At 38.4% G+C, this 21,359-nt stretch overlaps 1 protein-coding gene across 4 annotated transcripts in view; it reads left to right on the top strand.

Moving 5' to 3' along the window:
- Nucleotides 1–21,359, top strand: part of LOC132706124 (homeobox protein cut) — a 91,686-nt gene that overhangs the window by 54,482 nt on the left and 15,845 nt on the right. For all 4 annotated transcript variants that reach the window (XM_060677263.1, XM_060677260.1, XM_060677262.1 and 1 more), the window contains exon 3: nucleotides 20,894–21,155. In XM_060677263.1, the coding sequence (XP_060533246.1) occupies nucleotides 20,894–21,155 (262 nt within the window). The remainder of the gene's footprint in view (nucleotides 1–20,893; nucleotides 21,156–21,359) is intronic.

Below are 21,359 nucleotides of genomic sequence, written 5' to 3'. Positions count from 1 at the left end.
GCGTGTTCAGCTACTGCAGACTTCTCTGTATGTCCTAGCCTGCAGCTTGCTTTATGCTCCTTAAGTCTCGTTCCCATTGATCTCTTGGTAGTCCCGATGTAGACCTTTCCGCATGAACACGGAATGCGGTAGACTCCTGCAGCTGAAAGTGAGACCCTCTTGTCCTTCGCTGACCTGATGGTCTGCTGGAAGATCCAGCCTTAACCAATTTATCAGTCTATTGTTTTTTTTTTTTAGTTTTGCATTGCCTTTCGATTGTCAGTCCCAGTCCTTCACAATCTAATTTCGTCCTTTTTTTTTTTGAAAATAATGTTCCCTCAAAAAAAAGAATCGAAAAAAAATCGATGTTGTTTGATGCTTTGCAAAGCGATTTAATTGTTTTTCTTTTCTTCTCTATTTTGTATATCTTTGCTCTGTGTTCGTGATTAATACTATAGAAAAAAATAAAACTCGGAAAATAAATTGGATTATAACTTAAATGTTGAAGCTTATTATTTAAAAAAAAAAATTTCTTCAAAGCTTGAAAAATGAAACTAATTAATTAATTTATTAAACTTTAATAAATATATATAAAAAATTAATTAATTAAAAAATTCTAGAAATAACAAGCTTTTTAAAAATTCAATTAATAACTAGGACAAATTTAATGGAATAGAATTAAAATTTAATAACTAAGATTTTTTGATTGAAACTTTATCTTTAAACCATTAAATTTATTCGAAATAAAACCATTACAGAAAAAATAAAACTCAAATTATTAACTTAAATATTACAATTTCTCATTTCTTAAAAAAAAACTTTTATTGTGGTCTAAATAATAAAGTCAATTAATTAATTAATTAATTAAAATTTAAAAAACATATATTTTAACAATACTAGTGAAATAGAATTAAAATGTAATAACTATTCTATAATTGTAACTTTAGCTTTAATTAATTTAATTAAACCTAATTAAAACTGTTATAACGGAAAAAAATAAAACTCAAATAGATTGTATTTTAACGAAAATGTTACAATTTCTCATTTCTTAAAAAAAAACTTTAATTGTGGTCTAAATAATAAAGTCAATTATTTAATTAATTAAAATTAAAAAAAAAAACATATATTTTAACAATACTAGTGAAATAGAATTAAAATGTAATAACTATTCTATAATTGTAACTTTAGCTTTAATTAATTTAATTAAACCTAATTAAAACTGTTATAACGGAAAAAAATAAAACTCAAATAAATTGTATTTTAACGAAAATGTTACAATTTCTCATTTCTTAAAAAAAAAACTTTAATTGTGGTCTAAATAATAAAGTCAATTATTTAATTAATTAAAATTAAAAAAAAAAACATATATTTTAACAATACTAGTGAAATAGAATTAGCATTTATTAACTACTACTACTACTACTTAGAAATTTATTTAATTAACTTAATTAAACCTAATTAAAACTATTATAATGGGAAGAATAAAACTCAAATAAATTGTATTTTAACGAAAATGTTACAATTTCCCATTTCATAAAGGAAATCGTCTTCATCAAAACTAATTTTAAATTTTTATAATTAATTAATTGACACTTAAAAAATATTTATGTTAAATCAAAGGTCGAACAGCGCGGTTAAGACGCCTGCCGCTAGACGGCGTCGGCGTCTGCCGACCGCCCACCCATACCTTTACGGCGATCGACGCGAGCCTGTGTCTAGCGCGTGGCCGTCGCGAAAATACCCGCAATATGGCGGCCGACGCTCCATACTCAACCTAATAACAACACAAATCGGGAAACGCCGTATAAAACTTATCTACGGTATTCGGTATAAATATAAACCGTCATCGTTTAGCCGCGACGCGAGCGGCGGCGGCGCTCTTGCTCACCCTTTTACTTTATAATTTATAACAATCCGAAAGAATTCCGCTTATCCGTAACGAATATTTTGCCGCCTTATCCTGCCGTCCGATCTCTCGCAGTAAATTATTCGAAATATAGTGGAAGTTTATTATATCGCATGCTATGACTCAAATAAAAGCCAACTGAATAAATAAAACCCTGCGAGTATGTACGGAATCGTTCGAGTGCGCGCCCGACTACGTACGTGTGTAAATATGGTTATATGCACTCCTTTTTTTATATGCCTCCCCGCCCCGTTCCGCAGGCCGTTTAACTGCCGATAGTTTGCCTTTATATATCTCGCCTTTCGCGACTTATACGCGTGCATTTTTCCCGTTTTAGACCTGCCATTACAACGAAATACCTTCGATGCCGCCGTGCGATCCGTCCAGCTCAGAATTTTTGATTGTAGCCGGCGACTTGCAGCTTGACATAAGCTAATCCAGTCTTGAATAATGCTAATGCGGGCTCGTTGCTCCTAATTCGGACTGCATCCTGTATTTTTGGACTGGTATGGTCTGTTCGTAGATATAAGAAAGTGGCCAATTGCTTTTGAATGGGATTATCCAAGGGTGGTCGTTAATATACAACGCAACCTAAAGTTTCGGAATTTAAATTCATGTAAAATTGTGGTCCGTAATAGAAAATAATTTTATACCTACCTGTGTTTAATATTCTTTGCTTTGGTATACTACTCAGTTCAAGTTTATTAGTAATCATTATTATTTCGTGTTGAATCGTGTGCGAATTATGCAAAATATGTGAGAGTCTAGTGAATCTCAGGAGATGCTCCCGCCCAAATGTAGAAAACACTATTCTATTGAGACTAAAGAAGTTACAAACAATGTTTACTTGACTCTCGTTGAACGTGGTGCCAGCAAGCAAGCATCTTTAGAACAAACAGCCACATTGGTGAAAATTCCAACATCAACTGTATGGAAAATTGTGGATAATCCCATTTCAGCGAGGAAAAAAAAGAAGCGATGCTGACATTTTCTCGAGTGTACGAGTTATACGAGGAACAAAGCGTGCCTACATTAGATATCTTAATTAGAAGGCTTGAAAAAGATGAAACGGATGTTAAATATGGCAGAACTACCTTATGGAAGTGTATTCAACACATGGGATGTAGAATCTTTTAGAATTCGGAAATGGCGACTGGAATATCTAGAAAAAATTAGGATTTACAGAGAACAGCAAAGGCCAATTATTTACTTGGATGAAAAGCGTTGGGTTGACTGAACTGATAAGTGTAAAAGAAACGCGCCATCAAAAAGAGGTAAAAGAATAACTAGTTCCAAACATTCCTACTAATAGCGTAATTGTAATGGACAATGCAAGTTATCACAGCAACAATAAAAAACTACATGTATAATAACGACATTTATTTTCACGAAGATTATACCAAAAAGCTATCAATTGAGGTTCTACAAAGCTTGAACCTACAAAAGGAATACGTCTGTGATAATTATGCAAAAAATCTGGGGCATGCAGTTTTAAGGCTTCCAACTTACCACTGTATATTTAATCCCACTGAACATGTTTGGCACCAACTGAAATCTGCCATTCGTCGTAACAACGTTTTTCCAATGTCCTCAAACTTATAGAAACCGAAGTTTTTAACAAGCAGAACTATCGTATATCCATATAATAATATAGAACAAATAATAATTAGAACAGGCGATGATAGCGATAGTGATGCTGATATATTATGCTGGTATATTAGGTAACAAAAATAATTTGTAATTTTATTTTAGATTTAAGCATAAATACATTCATAGATAAACAAATATTGTTTAGTATCTTTCCTAACAAAACCCCAAATAATTGAATTCTAATTGAATCAATTAGTCACTTTCTTATATCTATGAACAGACTTTAACTCCATATATAACGTTTCCCATTAAGCTCCCATGGACTGGTCGCTCCAAAAATGGTTTTCCAACTCAGGATCCTGTGAATTTCGACTTCCAGCTTCATGTCTAGCTTCTCCTAGACCTGTATCATGCTAGCTTGGACTTGCAACGTCAGCAATGCTCTTGCAACTCAGATTGGGAACCTTGTCGCTCCTAATTTGAACTATATCCTGTAAATGTGAACTGAGAACTTGTCCCAAACTAAAATGGACTTTTATTCAATCATCGTTTACTTATCACTCAGTTCCGGATAAGCGAATTTGGACCTTATCTTGCCCTCAGCTAATTATACTTTGGAAATGTTGTTGACTCTAAGATTTAGACTTGTTACTTTATATTTAGCTGTTTCAAAACTAATTTATCTATGTTATGAATATGTATGTTATGTACCATTCCAAGCCGAACTTGTAGCATGGGTATTGCTCTTGTAATTTGGATTTGTAGCTTCGTATCTGGCTAACTACGATAATGATCTCGAAACCCAAATTTGATCCGTACCTTGTGACTTGGAATTGTTTTTTTAGATTTCTCTAAGTTAGTTTACACTCGCACACAGCTAACGTCGCTTATAAACCATATTGCAACTAAATATTAAGCTGAAACTCTGAACTTAGACTGCTTACCGCTTTAAATCTAGTGATTCTTCCCTAGCTAGCTCTAGCTTTCAAATTTCAACTGCGACGGCGGTTCGAATATAGAGTATTCTAAAAAAATCAAAAAGGCGACACCGCCAACCCACCCCCCGACAAAGAAAGTGATTAGCAGAGTAGCGCCTCTTTCGAATCGCACGCGGCAGCCTAATGACTTTTTTAGTCCGCTGCTTCCGCTCTCACACACATTATCTTACGTATATATTGAAACAAAAGGTTATTGAGGGCCCCGCGCGCGCGCTAGACGCTTTTCAATAGATTTTTCCGTTTTTTTCTTCCCTTTCTTCTTTCATTCTCGAATCGAAAAAGGAAAAACACCATACGCGGCGTCGATGCCGAATTATCTACGATTTTCTTTTCCACTTGTTTTCGTACGGGCTTGTGTGAGTGTGTGTGTGTGTGTGTGTTCTTTTCTCTACTCCCTCCATATGACCGTGAAAGGAGAGTCTGCTTCCCAGATAGGCTTCGGATTCGGATGCATATATTATGCTTTTTGCTTGAGTTTGCTTTTATTTTTGCCAACGAGTCTCGGCGGTGGCCGCCAGCCTATCGGGCGGTATTAAATTTTTTAATTAGTTTCGCTCTACGACCGATGTTTAATAGACATATAGAATAATTGATCAGGCTCTTCTCCTAGCTAAAAATGTAGACTTAGTCTCAGTACTAGACGGCGTAGGGTCGTGTTCTCCGCATCTCTTACACTTATACTAGTTTCACATGGATAGTTTTTGATATCAACTACTCGTTAAACAAATCTAGGTTATGTTATTATTATAATTATTTGGTATTACTGTTAATTTTTGGTACGAAGAATGGAATCTTACATTCGAATGCTTTGCGATTCAGTAAGATATTACTAGAGTTACCACTTGTCGCATCTCGAACTTTTGAGCTTTCACACTAGTCAGCATTTTATCAAATCTTTTGACACCCTCGAAAACTATTTAAACTATTCAAGGTCCTTTTTAAACTCCCTTTTAACCATTTTTCACCCTCCTCCTTTGTCTCGCCACGGCTCGATCTTTGTTTCCATGCTAGGCAGCAAAAAATTATAGGGGCAAGGGCAGCATCTCTTTTTCTAATTTTTGTACAATTTTTATTTATTGTAGAAGAAAGAAAACCAGCCAAACATAACCTCTAAATGAGTTGGTTGAATTCTGAGTTCTCGCAGTGTAAAGACGATATGCTTCGTCAAGAACTTCCCGTCACTAATTTCTTGTCAGTGTAAAAACTAGTATAATTTCTAAGTAGTCTTCCACGCGATATAAAGTTTTCCTTAATGGAAAAATTTTCAACGTAACTTTGAAATACTTTAAGGTCCTACTTTTAGTACTTATTTAACAAATAAACAACACGCTTTTGCAAAACAACACAAATACATTCACTAGCGTTACCATCAGAACTGACAAACTTCAGCAATCTCTGAAAACAGCAGATTGCTCCCGAATCCGTTCAGTAATACCCGGGAGTGGTTCGGATCCGTGGAAGATCGCTAGATAGGTGTATAATTAGGTATTTTACAGAAGGGAGTAGAAAAAAATGTTTTCAAATTCATTCAGCGTTATTTGACCAATCCGGCAAAATAAACCCCCGACCTTTAGAAGTGATTTTTTACTTGATTTAACTTTGATGAGTATTGGATATTCAAGACATGTGATGTCTTCGCTAAAGGAGAGCTCTTCGTTATCCAACTTAATTCGGGAACCATATGAAAACCATCACGACATTCTTTTTAAAAATGGGATTTTTTTTAGCCGTCCTGAGAACTTACCACAATATAACCATAGAAGCTGCACATCATTATCTTAAAAGATGGGTCACTTGACATTAAATCTGTAAGTTTTGAATGGACTACATCAGCATAATCTAACGTTACTACGTTTGTCGACTTGTACCAAAGAATTGAATTGAAAACTGAAATTTGTCGTAGATAGATGCATTTAGGAGTACGATTCTGGACGTCAACTCAAAATTTTAAGTGTTCGACTTGAAGCTAAGCTGCCAACTCACAGCTCCTCTTTACATTTCGACCCCGTAAAACTTAACATAATTCGAAACTTATGAAGAGCAGGTCAACGTATTCGCACGATAGCTGATAATCAAAAAGACGCGTGAATATATTTTCCCTCGCAACATGCGCTATCGCCGGCGTGCGGGCCCGACCCGACTCCCCTCGAGTTTCCCACAGAAATGCCGCCGCGGTTTTTTTTCCTTCGACGTTATGTTTCTATCGGCCCATTTTAGCAATTATGTCTAATCGATAGTCGACATTCGAGGCATTGAACTCCCGATTAGGAGCTTATCAATTCCGTTTGTAGGAATTCGTTAAAGGAAGCGGAAACTTATTGGGCTGCGAGTTATCGAGAAATAATACGATATCAGAGCGTTTTTGACGATTGCGGTAGCCGACCGGCCTCCGCGATTGCCAGACCTATCGACTGTATACGTATATGTTTTTGTAAAACCGCGGAATATTCATGAGCGTTGTTAATGGGTCGAAACGGTGATGGGACGCCATTATTTCCTGTTCGTATGTCATTCGTTTCACGCATGTGTGACCGCGCCACTTGTGTTGAAGTAAAAAAAATTATACGCTCGTCCGCCAAAAAAGGAATTGCGTATTCAAATGACGTAAGCCTCTGGTAATCGGCGCTAACAACAAATATCCGATCAAATAAATAAATATATCGTACAGTGTGGGTTATCTATGGCCAAAATTAAATATTTGAAAAATATACGCTTATATATGTTGGTCAAATGTTCCAGGGTTATCGGTGATCCTCCAAATTTGCCAATAAGAAAAAAATGCAAACCTATCGATTTTTATTAGTAATAATTTGATTGTGTCGGAGTTAATATCAGTGCCCGTTCCAACTCCTAAGGTATGTTTAAGTACTCGCCATGTCTGGCAATTTAGACCCGTGATTGGACTTGCGCACGGACCCGTGACCTCGAAGTTAGAGGATATTTAAAAACCCTCAATTTTATTGTGTAAATTTGCGATTCTCAGCTCTTACAATTTGGAGTTGTTGTCTTAAATTACGACTGCTGTAGTCACTTAATTTATAATTGCATCATCTCAATACGATCCAAAATTTTGTCGATATAATATAGACTTGTAACCCCAAAATTTTACAACTATCATGTTAATATGTAATTGAACTGGATATCTAACTTTAAGGGCTACACTAACTAAATTTGGAGTGACACCAATAAAATATAGACTTGTATACGTAAATTTTAAAGCTACGGAGTTGTATTGAGGACATCTTGATATGTAAGCCCAAAACCAGACTTGCATGTCTAAATTTAAAGGGTTGACTAGAACTGGACTTAATTTGAATCAAATTGTAAATCGAAGGATGGTATTAACAAGTTTTATTTCTGAAATACTAAGCAAAATCTAAATCTCTACCAACCAGACTCGAGAATTTAAGAGATTAAGCATGAAGTACATACATCGAGCAAATTTAGACTCGTGTCGACAAAAAAAACTTAATTTAGATGGTCACTAATCGAATCGATAGTTCTAACCTTATTGATTCGGTAAATTTCCACTCGTAACCTTTCACTGTGGAATTGTAACTCCAGTTTCGTATTCGGAAATCGAAAACTGAAAAAATAAAGACGAACCGTCCCGATCCCAGACAATTACACAGGCATTTGCCGCGATTGTCGCGGTATTATATCGACATTGACGTTTCGGCCAGCCTTTGTTCGCGACCATTGACGACCGAAGTCGAACGGCCGTGGCGGATTAATCAAACTGACTTACGGTCACGCCCGTAATAGCGACCTAACAAGCAAAAAATTACCCAAATTTGTGGAATTTTTCCCAACTCGTCCGCGTGGTTTTCGTTTGTCGTTCTTCAACCGAGCGAGTTGGCTTTAACTACTGCGGGAAGATAAGTTTCGCAAGATTTTTTCGCTGGTCTGTGACGATGGCGACGCACGGAACGGGGGTATCGAGACTTGTTGGATTCAAATTGCGACGTGCAACGCCTACCGTGACCTTGTAATCGGGTAGAGCAGAGTTGTTACGATTTCGGTACTTATTTACATTTCGAATTGGAATTTATTTATTAATTATTATTATTATATATTGAATTTTTGACTTTTGGAATTTAAACTTTTCGAACCCAAAAACGTTTTCGACTTTGTGTAGAAGCACTAAAAGTCCGAATTTGAATTTGTTCTTTTGGGATGAGACTCGTTAACATCCGGTTTAGACTTTTTACTTGGAACTTGGCATTTTTAAATACGTTTTAGTCTTGTATATCAAGATTCGAACTAATCTCTTTTGCTTTGGATTTGTTGAATGTAAATGAAAGCTTCTAGATATCGTTAGAAGTATTGCAACTAATCTGAGTTCCGTATTTCGACTAATCCTTTGGACTTTGGACGAATAGTCCGAAATCACTCGAATCTGAACACTTTAAACTTGTACCAGATGAATTAAAATAGCTTGATTTAAAGGGATCGTTATGACTGAACTTGAATCTCTGGATTTAATTTTCCATTATCTGAATTTTGACTTGGATAACTAACTTTTGAAGCTGCACCAACTAAATTCGAACTTATACCAATAAAATATAGACTTGTAAGCCCAAAATTAAACTGATGAAGATCAATTTATATTAACTAACTCAAAATTGCATATTTAGAATCAGTCGAATATTTTAATATATTTAATTTATTTACTTCTTACATTAGAATTTGAACCATGTTGAGACCAGTTTAGATCTCGCTATAAGTTTTTAATATCAAGCTAATGTATTGCTATATTTCTGAGTTCAGAACTTAGGCTTGTACTTTTAACTTGCGTTTTTCTTCTTGGTTTGATTCTTGTAAAGCTGTGGCATTAAGTTTGGACTTGTTAATTCGAATTGACTTATTATAAAAAATAGCGACTCGCTTTCACCGTTTTCACTTTAATTTTTACCCCCACGTAGCGGGAGCGGCTAAAGAAAAAAAAAGGGCAAAGTATCCGCGTCGTTTCGAATTAAAATATTCATAAAACCGAACCGCAATCATCATAAATTTCTAGCCCCGATTCCGCAATACGTCTTCAAAGACACAACACCGAGGAGGAAATCCGTAGCGCCATCTTCAATATAATCTGATTACTTTCGTTTGTTTTATATTTGTTTTTTTTTTGTCTCCTCCTTGCTTACACGCCGCACCGCCCCCGCCCAACTCGAATTAATTATGACAAACGGTTTTCGCGAGGGGCGCAGGAGGAGTTGGCGGAAGAACGAATTAAGATGGCGGTCTTGGAGATGATGTCTCGCGGGTGCCGTCCCGATAGATTGAAGCCGGGTAATTGAGCCGCGGGATATGGGCGAATTTCACGTCGCGAGTTAATAGGAATCGGGTGTGGGGAGTTTGCCGGCTCGTGGTGATTTTTTTTGTCCCCCGCGGAGCGGGGCGCAAAAGTGGACCGCGCGCCGCTGGTCGCCGTCCTCTTAATCTTCGTGTAATTGAAATTTTCATTGCGCGGTAATTAAATTTAAGTTTTAATAATTGTATCCCGTTTTATCGATCGTACGCGATACAGGGTGTTTAAGGTGCGTTTTGGATGTAGGTGGAGCGCGCGTGTCTTTATTCCTTGGCATCTATAAAAAGCACAGATGTTGACGCAAAATTAAAAAGGCCAGATAAGTACCTTTGTAAGCATAGTTCCACCATTGTAGTTCGTCAATGCTCAATGAAAAAATCCTTATCCTTAACCCTTAGCAGCACTCGAAGCTCAAAACCAATTGAAGGAAAAAATGCGAGCAGTAGCTTACAAGTTGTATAATTAATGTAACGGAGTTTGAAGGCGGGTTGTAAAAGACTTTCCAACACTTTAAAAATTTTATTAAATAAACATTAAAAGAACTACGCCCAAGAAGGGTTGTATGGGGACACGGAATATTTAAGTTATGATAGGATTATTTTTGAACAAAGTATTTTGCGATAAAAACTCTTCTCCGCGCTTGTCAACAGAGCTTAGGCAGTCACTACACATTCACCAAATTCCCGTGGCTGAACAAAGAAGGAGCGACAGATTCGCTAGGCCAAAAAGTGACAATTTTTGTCAATTATTTTAATATGCATTTTGATACATACGAGCACTAAATATGAACGCACTGTCAAAAAACACGAAACATTCACCTCAATCAGTTTTTTTTTTACTTTACTTTTCACCGGATTTTTTTTTAATGTCATGGATTGTCAATAGGAACGCACAATATAACTAAATAAATACGGGTTTTTTTTTTTCGATGTATGGAACTTTAAGTTGCAATAAAACAACGGTGGATTATTCGATTGACATGAATTTTATTTATCCGAAAGATAATCTCGGTATTCGTCGAAACTACAAAGTGCAAAGTAAATGAGAGCCTTTTTTTTTTCACAGTTTGTAATTATTAATTACTCTAAACAAATTAAAAAAGCCCATAATGAGTTTCTGAGTATCTAGAATTTTATTTTTAATTTAATTAATTGAATTTTGTTTTATTATGAATAATGTAAATTTTTGATCAATCTAGAAAGAAAATTTCTAGAAACTGGGAAGACAAATTCCGAAATTTCATGAATAAATAAAAATAAGCGAGAGCCGTACTATTTTATTCCGAAAAAAATATACCACTCACACCCTAGACTGCGGCAATTGGACCATCTAAATTTCAATTTTTAGAAAATATTTTTTATATTTATCAAAGTGTCCTAGATGACTACTTCGTAGCATTCGTAGCTTCCTGATATTGGTAAAAAAAAAACACATTTAATTTTATATTTCAACGCATTAACTAACACTAACAGATTCAGATATGCCGGGTTCGAATGTAGTTTCTCTACGTCTCGTTTGGTCGTCGAAGCACCCCGTATAAGTAAAAAATCGTAATTCCTTTTCTAATGGAATGGCGATTTATCGACAATTAAATGTTGCGCAGCGCGGCGATCTTTAAAATTAGATACTCTCCACGTTCGAATCCCAAAGAAACGCGTAAAGATCGGATAGCGGTTTAGTCCGGGAACGAATGTACCAAGCCCGAATAATTCCCGATATGTGATCCTCTGACGGTACATTTCGGAGACTGTTAACAATTAGATCAATTACGGTAAAAACGAGTTCCTTTCACAAAAATTCTACGTTGGTTGCATAAATCGGTGAAAGTTATCGAAATTATATCCAGATGCGTTTAGTTAGGAACCTATCGAAATGGTACCACGATTTGTCGAATCTCACTTTCTATATGTTATATCTCGTCTGGGGTTTTATACGATCATTGCCTTATATTTATTGTTCATTTTACTAACGCTTGAAATTAGCCTCTTTCTAAATATTAGTTAGCAGTTAACAGGAATTTTAGGTTGCTGTTTAAAGTCAATTTTCATTAGTTTTTATTCTGCGCATGCAGCGAGAAGCGATCTAAAGGTTTAGGTGCTTTTTCCTTCATTTCATTGTCCTCGTTGGTTTAATAAAAGTAAGTAATATTTATTTCTACCGACTTGATGATTCCTTCGAATCGCACACGAAGGCGTCAGGGCTGTTAGACTAAAACCCATCGGCGCCTGAATCAGTGCTTCGATATTTCACCTCCAAAAGCGATTGAAATCTGCACTGGTTTGAGCAGCGAGCAGTTGATGAGGCAAAGTTTTGAAAAAAGGCACTCAAAAGGCTGTAGCGTGGCGATTCGGGAGTGGGAGGAGGGTCGGGGCGGGGGGTTCGTTTCCCCCGTTTTATTTCAATCCCGACGAAATCGTCGACATTTTTGGCTTTATCTTAATGAAATTTTCGTACACACGTACACAGGCCAGGACTGCGCGTTGCCCGAGCGACTCATTTCCATAATTGATTATAAATATGTGGCGGGGCGCGCTTTTAAAACCCTTTTCCTGAGAGGGAGGAGAGACCGGGCCGCGCGTATGTGTGCGTGCGTGAAGGGATCAAACGTCCAGTGGCGGACGAAAACGAACTGCTCCGAAGACGAAAGGTCAGGAGTGGGATGTCGACAGTTCGACTTTTGCGAAGTTTCAGGGTTAGGGAAAATACTGACATTTTTTTTTGGGGGCCTGGGGGGTTACATTACCACGTAGGGGAAGATGCGAGCAGCGCATCCGCCAGACGTCAAGGTTATTTTCGGGGACACCGCAGCTATCGTGGCCGCGTACGCCATTGGCGAAATCCGAAGAACATTATAGACGGGAGATACATTATTATCGGCGCTCCCCCTTCCTCCCGCCGTATCCCCTTTAAAAGGGAGCCCCAAAAGCGATATTTAGAATAGGTAGAACGAGTGGAGGCAACACACGTAAGAAAAAGATCGAAACGGTGTCAATCATCAGGATGAAAAGGGACGGAGAATAATCAATCGATATTTTACTTGAGACGTGGTCGGTACAGAACACTAATTGTCAGATCAAGGGGGTGCGGCGGTGGCCGGAGGGAAGTCGGAGGGCGCTTAACGGATGAATATTGAGAGAGAGAGAGGAGCCCGAATTCTGTTTTGTGTTTGGCTTGCATTGGGATTTCGAATAGCATGGGAGACAAAAACGAAGGGGAACGCGACAGCGATCGGATCTTTTGAAACGTCGGTTTGCGACACTTCCAGCGCGTAACACATGAAGATAAAGATAGACATACTGGAGAACCACAAGAACCTTCTTCACATCTTTGTTTGTGTAGATCTGCTGATGGACTCGCCACGAATGATCTACCTTATATTATTGTCATCCTCCACCTCGATTAGACCTCCAGTAAGGAATAAGCCCTCCAGTTTTCGTTGTAGGCGTAATCCAACGAACCCTCCATCTCTCATTACTGTTGATTGTTGGTAGATGTTATTCCACTCTGCAAAAAACTAATTGTGCTTCATTAGATCTGCTTGCGTGTATTGTTATCAGAGCCACATCTTCTAACATATTAGTAACCTTGGGGCCTGGGAAAAACATTCAGATAGTGAATCCCCCATTTCTCGTAAATACTTTAATCTTTAAATCAAGTGATGGATTGGTGTTCTCGCGGATATGCTTGAACAGCTATGATAATCTTTCAAAGACTGAAACTGAGTCAGTCAGTCAAGGGTCTGAAGAAGCCAACATGATGATTGGCGAAACGTCAGCAAAAACCGAAGCAGGACTCCAGAAGTTTTGTAAAAAGCAGCTATGAGTTTTTCATTGATATCTACTTTTGGAGCAGCTACGAAACATTATCCAACGGGCATTAATTAATGGTCGACAAGCTGAGTGGCCTTATAGTCTTTCCAAAATAAGCCTCGGGATGGAGAATATAAGAATATGGAGCATGGAGACTAGAGAATATAAGAATTATAAGAATATGGGAATATATATATAAGGTGATTTCTACAACCCCGTTGAAGCCAGCCCCAACCGTCAATCACATCCCGATCCACGCATTAAACGGATCGCAAAAAAAATGGGAGGAATTAACATGTCAGAAGTGGGATATGAAAAATTCAGCGCCGCGTTCGGGGAAAAAGTAATAAAAAAAGAGCGCCCACCCCCAACCCCGGCGACTACAATCAATCAGACCAAGAGGGCGACCCGTAACGTCGGAAATCGGGAATTTTTTTACTAATTAAGGACGCTCAAAAGGGAAGGTACAAAAAAATGAAACCGCACACACACACACACATACACGCGCGCGCTCCGCCGACTCGCATCGCCAAATAAGGGTTGCTGCCGCCGCCGCCGAGCCGAGGGAAAGAAGTGAGAGCTTCCTAATTTAAATATTAGATCTGCCCGTATATTTTAGTCCCAATCAGTCAGCCGGGGCCCGGTGCAGAACGAGAAAGGGGTGAGATTTCCATATAGCTTAATCAAACCCCCCTCCCCTTCGCGCGTTCGAACCCCCGCCGCCCCCGCCGCCGACGAAGCCGCGTCGTCCCCATATATCTCGACTCGATAATCAATAATTATACCCTCAAATATAAAGAGAAAAGAGCCACGAGAAATGCCGAATACTCGTTGCTAATGAGTCGAGTAGGAGATAGGTCGGGCGGGGAAGCGGCGGGGGCCGCGAGGGGGTGGTGGAAAAGCAGTCGCGTCACGCGAAATGTTCGGTTGTGTCCGTAGCTAGTCGCCGGGGTCTGACGTAGGTGTTCCGCAAGATCCCGCGCTTGGGCGGGAACGACCCATCCATTTATTTGCTTAATAAAACTACTTGTCCAAAAAATTCTGAAATAAGTTGACCACCCTCTGGTGATGATATCCACTAAAGGAGGATACACAAACATATTTGTTTAATTTTGTTAGTTTAACACCGTAGAACATACATCATGACGTCATAAAGCATTCGTGGTGTGACGTCATATTTAATTGACTCTGGGTAAATTTTAAGTCCAGGTAGATTTCAGCAACTCATGTAATAAGCTTCGTAATATATTGAACCAAATGTAAGATTCATTGATCGTCGATATAATACGATGGTGTCAAGCTAACTCTACGTTTCACCGACGAATAATAGCTTTTTCATATAGCTTAAGTGTCCCCGCCACGCCACTGTCTTAATGTCAAGAAACAACGCTCCCGAAAAATGTCAGCAATTTCAGCAAAATTGTTATTTACATACCAAGGTTGAAAAATGCACTTTACTCTAGAAGTATGTATATAACTTGTTCTTCTCACTTATAAATCTTCCCTGTCCCCCTATTTTTGGGGTCAAAAAATAGTTGTTCTTTATCCTGGACAATCTAGCGAAAAGAGACGCTCCTCGCTTATCTGCCCCCCGCCACCCCTTCCAGCGCTACGGCGCCCCCCTCTCGTCGTCGTCCGCGTGTGATTGAGTTTTGCATTAAGGGTTTTGCTCTTGCTACACCCATTTTACTAATTGCAATGTCTCCCTGACGTGTCGTTATTCTTAAACGCTATCCCCTCTTCCCGATATCCCGATTAAAAAAAAAAAAACAAAATCTCCCCGCGCACGCAGGCAACATAAACATTTAAAATGAAATTTAATTATTTTTTTTTCGGCGAGCGAGCCGCCGCGCCGCCGCTTCCGCCCCCGCAGGGGGTACGTTGGGATTCATTTGCATTTTTAGTGATATTTACGTGGCGTAGTAAAGATAGGCACGATATTTATTCGTTTTCTAATTTGTTTAAGTAGAAGACGGTAACCTACAAATAGGAAATGTATAACACAGCAATAGACGAAAGGGTGTACAAAACTTTTGACTAGGTCGCCAAAATAAAATTTATTAAAAGAAAGAGAATAGAAATGTAAATCATAAAAATACGTTTAGGCAAAAAACAAGTAAAAATGAAAGAGAAAAGAAACAAAATCACAAATAGGAATATAAACGAAAACCGTGCTAAAGAAAAAACTTTATTTATCGGTCCAGGAAACTATTTTGAACTGTAGAGGACGTCACTATTTGAATTTGTTCCAAGGATTCCAACACCAACACAATATGCCTTACAGAATGAATATAATTCGCCCCGTATCCTCCCAACGCCGAGTATGGCCAAAATCTCTCTCTTCTTGGCTATTTCAATTTCATTAGAGAGACACCTAAGGGTTCGTGGTGTCCAACATCACAGCAATATGTAGAAAAGGGTCTAACCAAGGCAATTTACCCCTAGCTCAGGTCAGGACATCTTAAGTCTGATGTGCATGTGCAGGTGCCCCCCTCATTTTAGTCTTGTTTCAAATCAATCGTATTTTTATACGGTGTACGGCAAAAAACCGGTAAACATTTTCGTCACAAAATGATTTTTCTAGCCGTCTGTGTATAGTAACGCGAAGATAACAAACTTAACCGCACAGTACACACACACACGCAGGTTGTTCTTCCCCCTCAAAGTGATTAACAATGTTTTTCAACGCTCCGTTGCGCTTCAATGATCGACTGAGTGTTTTATATTTTCTTTTATTGCCCATTGTTTGTTGCGTATCTTGGATGCACGCATGGCTTGCTTTTTTTACCCAAATTTCGACCGAGGCCGCCTAAATTCAAACTCTCCCACACTTTCAACGTACGCCAATGGTTTAGTTTCAAAATTCGATATTTCGATAAAATCAATATCGATTCACACTTATTTTATTTTATAGATTGTCACGCGTGCTAACCTAACCTAAAATTGATAACAAGCCGAATACTTTCGAGAGATTTCTGCGTAAATATCTCGTGTTGTTTCATTATTAGTGTGTGTGATATTGTAAAAAGGTGCGGACAAACCTAACCTTTATAGAAAGAACCATTTTCCAGTTACGATGACAAGGTTGGTCCGCCATGATGGAGTAGCGAGTTTTCTTGGAAACTACTTGATACGGTAGACGGTGTGTTTGTTTATCAGCTAGCGTTTTTATTGGTTAGATATCAATGAGATCAACGTATACGTTCACCCGGCTTGTGTGTATTTGTTCGCTTCCCGAGGCGCCATATTTTATTACAAACATTATCTTGTGCTAATATTCCGTTATCAGTCTTTAATTCCTCAATTTCAAACGATTTAGGTATCCAGGCAATGTTTACACTGAACGTGTGTATACCTCAAATCGTATGTATATGTATAATTCGGTTGGGGAATTTATCAGTATACAGAAAAGATTTATCATAAATTTGTTTGCTTTTTAATAAATTATTAAGCCACGTTAATTTATTTATAATATCATTTCACCCGAGCTTATTATCATCTTCTTAAGTCAGTTATCTCGATATCGTTCAGTACGTTTGATCGTCGATGCGCGAACATGGACGAGAAACAACACGTAAGTGTCCATCTTTGATTAACAAGCGTATTCTGATCGTATCGATCACCGGCGAGGTCTGGGCGACTCGAAACGTCGGGCGAATCGCGGTGAATAGAAACGCCTCTGGCGTCAACACACGAACCGTCTCTTATCTAAGCTAACGGTTTGCTTTGCTTTCCTCGTCACATTGGTAACGTGTAATAATTTTGTTTCTTACCACTTACATCGCTTCTAGAAGTCGCTCTTAACCACTGTTTGGGTTTGAGTCGATCAAACGAAATCTAAGCCTAGTCGCGAAGTCGATTTTTGACCGAAGAAATTTATAATCGGTGCACGATCATAGAAATCTATATAATCGGTCTAAATAAAAGCAAGTAACTACTATAACCCACTATCCTTGGATCGATCGATAGTGTCGATCGAATGAAAACAAAATCGATTAATCACTAAGATTTAAACCATCAAATCTAGGGTTCTTAGCAGTTTGGTATTATCATCGACACAAATTGGTCTATCGAAACGATCATATAATCTGTCTGACGAAAATGAAGTAATTGTTGTAACGAACTATACTGCGATCGATAGATGGGAATCGATATTAATCGAATGAAAACAAAGTCGATTAATCAATAAGGTTGTAACCATCACATCTAACATTCTTTGAACTTTGCAATTGTCATTGACAAAAATCGATTGAATGGATCTAAACTAAAAAATTTAAAGGGTTGCTCCAGCATCGATAGTATCGATCGAAAGGCTACATTTTTTCATCAGTAACTATTAAACTTTGTAATGTATTTTGTTTAATTTTTCTGAAAAAAAAATTGTCACGATTTAGTTTTCGATGTTTTGATTAACATTTCTCAATTCTGGACTACCGAATCGACGTTCAAGACAATGACACAATTTCTTCATATTTTCGCCCGATTCCCATACAATTCCGAATTTAACTCGTAGGAGATTACCGAGTGTTTTACAAACTCGATTGTTTGATTGTTCTAGTTTTATGCGTGTCGACATTTTTACCTCGCTCGTATACGAGGCCTCCTAAAAAAAATCGTTCCCAAATCCGGGAGTTATCACAAACCCCCATTCCTCGGAAACGTCGTTTCCATTTTTCCTCATCAAAACAATCGACGAGGCATTTATAATAAATTCACCCCCCCGACGCCCGAGGGGGCCGGGTAGGGGGTGGTTTCGATATTCAACCCTTTCAATTAATCAATGCACTCCTTAAGGCCGCGCGGGACGGGGAGAAGAGCGTGAGGGGATAGCGGATGCTTGCTTCGCGGAGATTACTAATGTCTTTATTTTCAATATCGTAATTGATTGATTTTGGGCGCTCCACGTAGAGAATCTTTCCTCCCCGACAGGCGTATCTGTCTTTGTTTTATGCTCCGCGCCCGGAGGGAGGGGGGTTATTAATTTGGGGGGGGGGGGTGGAACGTTTGGGGTTGATTGAAAGGAAATCTGATTGCCGGCGGAGCCCTATATATATCCCGACGAATTTTAAGGATATCGATCAGCGTTTGTTGCAACTTAGGGAGAGGAGCGTTGGAGGTGAAAGGGGGGTGCTGTGGTGAAGCCGTTCATAGTGCTAGTATAGTTTTAGGGTCAAGTGGCAGAGAAGTTTCAGGAGATCTAGTTTATTAGTCTCGCCCTGGCGGTGCCTTGAAGGTAATATATTTTTTGAGTTCAGCTTTGACAGCCTGTATATATTGCCTGCAGAAAATTTTAGCACAAGAAGAATAGAAAAGAGAAAAATAGTGCCTCCGAAGATAATGAATATGTTTTAATTCTTTATTTTTGACAAAGTGCTATCGAAAGAATACCACATTCAAATTGAAAACTGTGGAATTGACGAACCGTCAGTGGCCATGTTGATTGTTGAAAGTTCATGCAGCATATTATGGTCTTTAGTAAAAAAATGAAAACAAAGCTGTTTGTCCTGTTTTATTGGAAACAAATAATGGGCCTATCAAGATCAGAGAGGAGAACAGAAAAATTATGACAAAACATTTTACCCATCAGAGATGCAGTCATGAAATGTATTGGGTTGTTCGGAAAGTCATTTCGTTTTTTTTTGGGGAACATGAAAGACAGTTTTCGTATAATGAATAAATATTTTATTAAATTATATATTGGCCATTCTGGTCCGACACCTTTTGCCATCTTTCTGGCAGTAACATAATTCCCCTCTCATAAAAGTTTTGGTCCTTGCTGGCAAAAAACTGGTTCAGGTGGTTTTTGACATCTTCATTTGAGATAAAGGTTTTGCCAACCAAAAACCGGAACAAATAGTAGTCGGAAGGCGCCAGATCTGGAGAATATGGTGGATGTTGCAGTACGTCCCATTCAAGCTGTAAAAGTTTTTGGCGAGTGACCAAACTTGTGTGAGGTCTCGCATTATCCTGGTGGAACACTACACCCTTCCTGTTGATTAATTCGGGCCTCTTCTCTTTAAGTGAATCATTCAATTTGTCCAGTTGATGACAATAGACTTCTAATTTAATCGTTGTATTGTCCGGCAAAAGCTCAAAAAAAAAACGATTCCTTTGACATCACACCAAACGGAGAGCATCACCTTTTTTTGGTGAATGTTGGCTTTTGACACGCTTTGAGCCGGTTCATCTTTTCCGCTCCATGACCTCTTGCGTTTAACATTGTTGTATACAACCCATTTTTCGTCCCCAGTAATAATCCGCTTCAAAAATGGATCATTTTCTTGCCTTTCAAATGGCCATAAACAGTCGAATTCGACAAATTTAATCTCTCACCGATCTCTCGTGTGGTTATTCGCCGATTTGCATCAACTAATGCCTTTATCGCATCTTTGTCAGCTTCGACCGGCCGTCCAGACCGTGGTGCATCTTCGACATCAAAATTGCCGGATCGAAATTTTGCAAACCAGTTCTGGCACTGGCGTACTGTTAACACGCCTTCTCCATACACATCCGTCAATTTTTTTCTCGCTTGGACAGCATTTTTACCTTTTCTGAAGTAAAAAAGTAAAATATGACGAAAATGCTGCTTATTGCTCTCCATATTTAAAAGGGCACCAACCAAAAACTACTGCGTAGAACTTTTTCACACACAAGCCTTGCAATATCAGCTCTCAAGTCATATAATGGTTATGCTGCTTAAGTGTGAAGTTGGTTTCGAAAAAACGTAATTAAGTCCTCTGACGGGAAAAAACGAAATGACTTTCCGAACAACCTTATAGAAACTAAAACCTCACTCGAAGAATAAAAATCTACAATTTCTCGTTCATATTTATTGTCTTTTCAAACATGTTTAATATCAAAAGCCAAGTTAAAGTTAAGAATTCCAAAGAGGCGGCTCTAGTTTGTTATAAAGGCATTAAAAAATTGGTGCACAAAATATTGATTGATTGATTGATAAAATGATAAAAAATACAATTGTTTTCTTAACGATTTGAACAAAATCCCGTCAAACCGCCGCCCTAATTTGTTCAGGGCCGGTCACTCAGCAAAACAGTAAGACCCTAGCCGGTCCGCTTCTGTCTCCCAGCTTTTTGAATGTAGGCTGTAATCATAGAGAAAACAAAAAAGAAAAAACAATATCAGGTCTAAACATATATTTGCCCAATGTAAAACTTGCTTTGGTGCTCAACAACCATTTGTCTCCTGCAAATAATAATAATATAAGATAATAATAAGACGCCTCCATATTATTATATCTAGTACCTATGAACTTGAGCCTAACCATATCTGTCTATTCCAGATAAACCAGTTACTAGAAGAAGTCCAAAGATTGCAAGGGTGCATCGCGAAGTTCCAGGACGAGCTGGAACAGAAACGGCAGCACATAGCGCGACTCGAGACGCGGCTCGAAGCCCAAAAAGACTACGAGGACCTGAAGAGACAAATCGGGATTCTCACGTCGGACCTGTCGAACAATCCGGACGCAAAAAACATCGAGCTGCTGCTGGAGAAGTCGAAAATCCAGGAGCGCAGAGACAAGAGCCCGTCCAGGGAAAGCGAAGGTGAGGATGCAAAAAAGTCAAACGGGTTCGGATCGGGTCGTCGGCGCGGCGGCCTCGCATCGATTTCTACGTCCTCCAAGTGTGCGGCGATTGGCCAACGTTTTTATTATTTTTATTGCTTCAGTTTTTGTGAAACTCGCGCGGCCCGTTATTGTTTCCAGTTTTGAAAGGATCTCGGGGTTTCGTCACCCGTGGGAACTGGTT

The sequence above is a fragment of the Cylas formicarius genome, unplaced genomic scaffold (genome assembly GCF_029955315.1).
Source record: "Cylas formicarius isolate icCylForm1 unplaced genomic scaffold, icCylForm1.1 PGA_scaffold_8__14_contigs__length_24414737, whole genome shotgun sequence".
NCBI lineage: Eukaryota > Metazoa > Arthropoda > Insecta > Coleoptera > Brentidae > Cylas > Cylas formicarius.
This window is presented reverse-complemented; position numbering and strand designations above follow the sequence as displayed.